General features: G+C 31.6%; 1 protein-coding gene across 1 annotated transcript in view; it reads left to right on the forward strand.

Moving 5' to 3' along the window:
- Positions 1-5085, forward strand: part of LOC102679693 (A disintegrin and metalloproteinase with thrombospondin motifs 12-like) — a 44453-nt gene that overhangs the window by 38807 nt on the left and 561 nt on the right. Inside the window, exons 13-19 of the mRNA XM_006613374.2 lie at positions 541-664; positions 783-909; positions 1060-1180; positions 1256-1396; positions 2455-2573; positions 2650-2819; positions 4773-5083. Coding sequence (XP_006613437.1) covers positions 541-664; positions 783-909; positions 1060-1180; positions 1256-1396; positions 2455-2573; positions 2650-2819; positions 4773-5083 — 1113 coding nt within the window. The remainder of the gene's footprint in view (positions 1-540; positions 665-782; positions 910-1059; positions 1181-1255; positions 1397-2454; positions 2574-2649; positions 2820-4772; positions 5084-5085) is intronic.

The raw sequence follows: 5085 nt of genomic DNA on the forward strand, positions 1-5085 counted from the left end.
GCATTAAATAACTCGATAATTTTTGACGAATTTTATATTATTTCGTATTAAATCGAAAAGGTAAAGGGCTTGTTGATTTAATTATTAATAATTACAGATTGCGTGTATGTTATGGGTTGTAACGAAAAGGTTAAGAGTAAACGAATGCTATATATCTTTCGTTCACTTGTGCTCGATAATTACATTAAATAACTCGATAATTTTTGACGAATTTTATATTATTTCGTATTAAATCGAAAAAATAAAGAGCTTGTTGATTTAATTATTAATAATTACAGATTGCGTGTTTATTATGGATCGTAACGAAAAGGTTAAGAGTAAACGAATGTTATATATATCTTTCGTTCACTTGTGCTCGATAATTGCATTAAATAATTTTGATAAATTTTATATTATTTTGTATTAAATTGAAAAGGTAAAGATTTTGTTGATTTAATTATTAGTGATTACAGATCGCGTGTATGTTACAAATCAGTTATATGGAATGGTGTATAAATGATGTGATTAAAAAAGGGGGAACTGAAAGATGTGATGTTACAGAAAGTTGGTTGCGATTGGATATTCGACTCGGACGCCATTGAAGACAAGTGTGGGGTTTGCAAAGGCGACGGTACGAAGTGCAGACCAGTGGAAGGCGTGTATAACGAAACAAAAATAACCAGTCGTAAGTTCTGTATTCTTTCGAATTTTCGAAACGAACATTTTTTTTTATTAAAAAAGAAAAAGAGAAAAGGAAGAGGAAAAATTATTACCCTATACTGTTCTTTTCAATATCGTTTCAGAGATAATGAAGATAGTCACTATTCCTAAGGGTGCTCGAAGTATAAGTGTGAAAGAATTGGGCCCTCATCCGAATTATTTGGCAGTAAAAGTCGCCAATACGAATAATTATTGTTTAAACAAAGATTTGTAAGTTTTGACGACGAATTTTCTTTTTTTTTTTTATCTCCGCGTACGATTCGAATTAAAATAATCAAACTAATCCGAAGAAATATGTAAATAGTTTAATTACGAGTAAAATAATAATATTGAATCGATTATTGTTTCAACGACGTATAGCGTCATAGAGAGAGCCGGAGATTACGAATGCGCGAACAGCATCCTTATGTACATAAGACCTGATAAAAATCTGGAGGAAATTTTTATAAAAGGACCGATCAGCGAGGATCTTGAATTTCAGGTTTGTTCGGGATGCGATCTTTTTTTGATGAAACGAAAATGATTTTTGCATTAAAATTTCTTTTTTTTTTTTCAGTATTTAATACTGCAAGATAAAATTTTGGGGGTTCATTATCTGTATTACGTGATGTCGACCGATACCACGTACAAGCCTAAATATCTTTGGGATTTCACTGAATGGTCCGAATGCAGCGTCAGATGCGCAGGTGGAACCATGGTAATTTTCATTATCCAAGTCGAGTCATTGATGTACATATATATATATAACGAAATAATTATTATAATTTTGTGAACGTGATCAATTTACAATATCGTTATGGAAACAATTTCGTTATTACAATATGTGTGATGCATATTTTGCTTCCATTATATAGGGATATCGAGACCTTATCGATAACGATATAGTGGTTCGATTATGATCAATTGCTCGACAATCACGCTACAACGCGATTATCTTGCTAATTTCTTGCTATGAAAGAAACGAATATATCAGTGTATCGATAACTAATAGAATACTGGAATTTTCACAACAAAGAGAAATGGAACTTAATTAGAAATCTGATTCTTTAAATATCATATACATTTTGTGTATATTTCTTTTAAGGATAAAAAAAGCATCAATATAGCAGACTATAAATTATGTGATATATGTGTATGATTGAAATATCATGATATACGTATAGAATATTGGAATTTTCACAACAAAGAGAAATGGAACTTAATTAGAAATCTGATTCTTTAAATATCATATACATTTTGTGTCTATTTCTTTTAAGGATAAAAAAAGCATCAATATAGCAGACTATAAATTATGTGATATATGTGTATGATTGAAATATCATGATATACGTATATATAGAATACTGGAATTTTCACAACAAAGAGAAATGGAATTTAATTAGAAATCTGATTCTTTAAATATCGTATACATTTTGTGTATATTTTTTTTAAGGATAAAAAAAGCATCAATATAGCAGACTATAAATTGTGATATGTACATATTATTGAAATATCATGATATACGTACTGTTTATATTTTCATGTATTTAAACGCGATTGCATTTCGTTCATCTTTCCTTTCCACATCGCGTGACGAAAGGATGGCGCGATAATAAATCAATTAATATAATTCCCAATTGCCGCATACGAATACGATTTTCCCTCTTCCGTTTCAACGAGGCTGATTGCCTTTTGAATCGTTGCAATTTTTCTTTTTATTTCTCCTGGCTCACACAAATACATATATATATACCGATATGTATCGATTCGTTTTAGATTTCGCAGCCAACGTGCATCGAACAATACGGAGGAAAGGTGGTGTCAAGCTTTTGCAACGGCATACCACGGCCAGAGCCGAAATCTCGAGTGTGCAATACGCATGCGTGTCCCGCCAAGTACGTGCTGCGGCGAAGAATGTGCAATTATTCTAGAATTGGGTTATCGTACGGGGTATTGTTGTGTTTTTAAAAGGTGGCGCGTGAGTCAATGGAGCAAGTGTAGCGCCTGCGACGGAAAGAAAGGAACGAGGCATCGAAAGGTGCAGTGCGTGCGACCCGCCCCGATCGCGGGCCAGGATGACATTCAGGCGAATCTGGACGCGTGCAAAGGTCGCGTGCCCAAGCAGAAAGAGGAATGCGTAGGTGAGTGGTATATCGTTACTTCCTTCCTCTCTATCTTGGTTGATTAAAGTTTAAATTATAAATTCTTAGGATGACGTTTATAAATTATATTTTTTTATCGATCCAAGTTAATTGACGAGATTATTTAGCGTTTCTTTTTCTTTTTTTTTTTTATTTTGACGTTTAAATTATAATTCTTGGCAGGATCTGAAATTTTATTAATAGTTGTTCTCTGCTGGAAATATTTCTTATCGATGTAAGTTAATTGACAAAGTTAGATTTAATTAATGTTTTTCTTTTTTTTTTTCTTTATTTTTATATTTAAATTATAATTCTTGAAAGGATCTTAATTTTATTAATAATTTTATTATAATTTTCTTTATTGGAAATATTTTTTATTAATGTAAATTAATTGATAAGGTTTTAATTTAATATTTTTTTTTTTTCTTTATTTTGATGTTTAAATCATAATTCTTGGAAGAATCTGAAATTTTATTAATAGTTCTTCTTTGCTGGAAATATTTTTTATCGATCTAAGTTAATTAACAAGATGATTTAATTAGTGTTTTTCTTTTCTTTTTCTTTAATTTAATAAAAAAAAATTTTATCGTTTTATCAATTCAAAGAGAATGGGTTAAATAACGACGTGATTGCATCGAAATATCATATGTACGTTTATAATTGCATTTGTCGTTGTAATAAAATAGTACTTTTTTCAAACACGCACGATTCGCACTTTTTTTTCTCACCAGACACTCTGCAGGCATTCGAAAATATTATTTTTCCATTTTGCTATATATGCTGGTAAATATACATAGGCGCGTGATATAGGTGTGTGTAGGGAAAGATTTACGATGTAATGGAAATAAAATATTGACACCGCGATGAAAAAGAAAAGGGTGGCTGAGAGTGGGTGAGAAAATATGCACAAATCGTGTCTTCCTCCTTATCATACTTATTTCTCTGCGAAATTTAAAACTTTGATCGATCCTTTCCAAACTTTTTTTTTTTTTTTTTTCAGAATGTCTCGATGAATATATCGATCAGGTTAGGTAACTTTTAATATAAAATCGTATTTCTAAAAATCTATCTAACGTTTTTTAATCCTTTATATTTGGGCATCAAAAATATATATTTTGATTTTTAATATTTTCAAATTCAATTCGATTGCTATATTCATTTTGACACATTCATTATTATATCACAATTTCATTACTAAAATATTATCAAATTTTTAATAATTTAATATTTATTATTAACTTAAGCTCACAATTCTATTAAAAAAAATTAGAAAATGTCAAATCCAATAGAATCACTCTTATTTACTATCAAAGATCACGATTCTATCACTAAAAAATTAAAAAAAAAATTTCAAATTTAATTAAATCATTAGTATTTACCTATTAATCATTAACTTGAAGATCGTAATTTCATTGCCAAAAGATTACTAATTTATTCATAATATTTAACCTAAACCATAGTTTCTAAAACCCCAAGATCACAATTCCATTGCTAAAAAATTAATTTCAAATCCAATAAAAACATTTGGTATATCCACTACTAAAAATCATAAAAATCGTAATTTCATTGTCAAAAAGAAAAAAGATTACCAATTTCTCATATCTAAACCATAGACTCTAAAATCCCAAGATCTTGCTCGCTAAAAAAATAAAAACAAAAAAAATCGAATAACACAAATCGAATAAAAAAATTTCCCCTAAAATAATTGCCCCAAGATCACAATTCCATTGCTAAAAAATTAATTTCAAATCCAATAAAATCATTTCATTGGATTAACTCGTAAAAATCGAAAAATTTCACTGCCAAAAGATTACTAATTCCTCACATCGTAAATTTCCAAGATCTCATTAAAAAAAAAAAAAAAAAAAAAAAAAAAGATGGAACAACTCGAATAAAAAGTTCAGCCCAGAAAAAAGAAAATAATTTTCAAACAAAACGTTCCCCTCTGGACAGGTAAGAGGCCGTGCAAGAAGCTGTGCGCGAAGAAGAAGACCCGGAACACGGAGCACACCGCCAAGAAGGAGAAGAAACAGACGATGCTTCCCGCCGAGGAGCAGGGCCGATTGATCGACAAGGCGGTGGACCTGAGCCTGGCCCGATACCTCGAGAGGGCGTACGGCGTTCCACGCGAGTTAAGCGAGTTGGAGAACGGGATCGGGATAGCCGACTTCCGCCAGCTGCTCCGCGAGTGGTCCCTCGCCGAGGAGGGGAAGAGGAAGCGCGCGACGTCGTGCGTGAACGACTTCCCCACGCCGAAGCCAGGCGC

Source organism: Apis dorsata, unplaced genomic scaffold (assembly GCF_000469605.1).
Source record: "Apis dorsata unplaced genomic scaffold, Apis dorsata 1.3 scaffold_147, whole genome shotgun sequence".
NCBI lineage: Eukaryota > Metazoa > Arthropoda > Insecta > Hymenoptera > Apidae > Apis > Apis dorsata.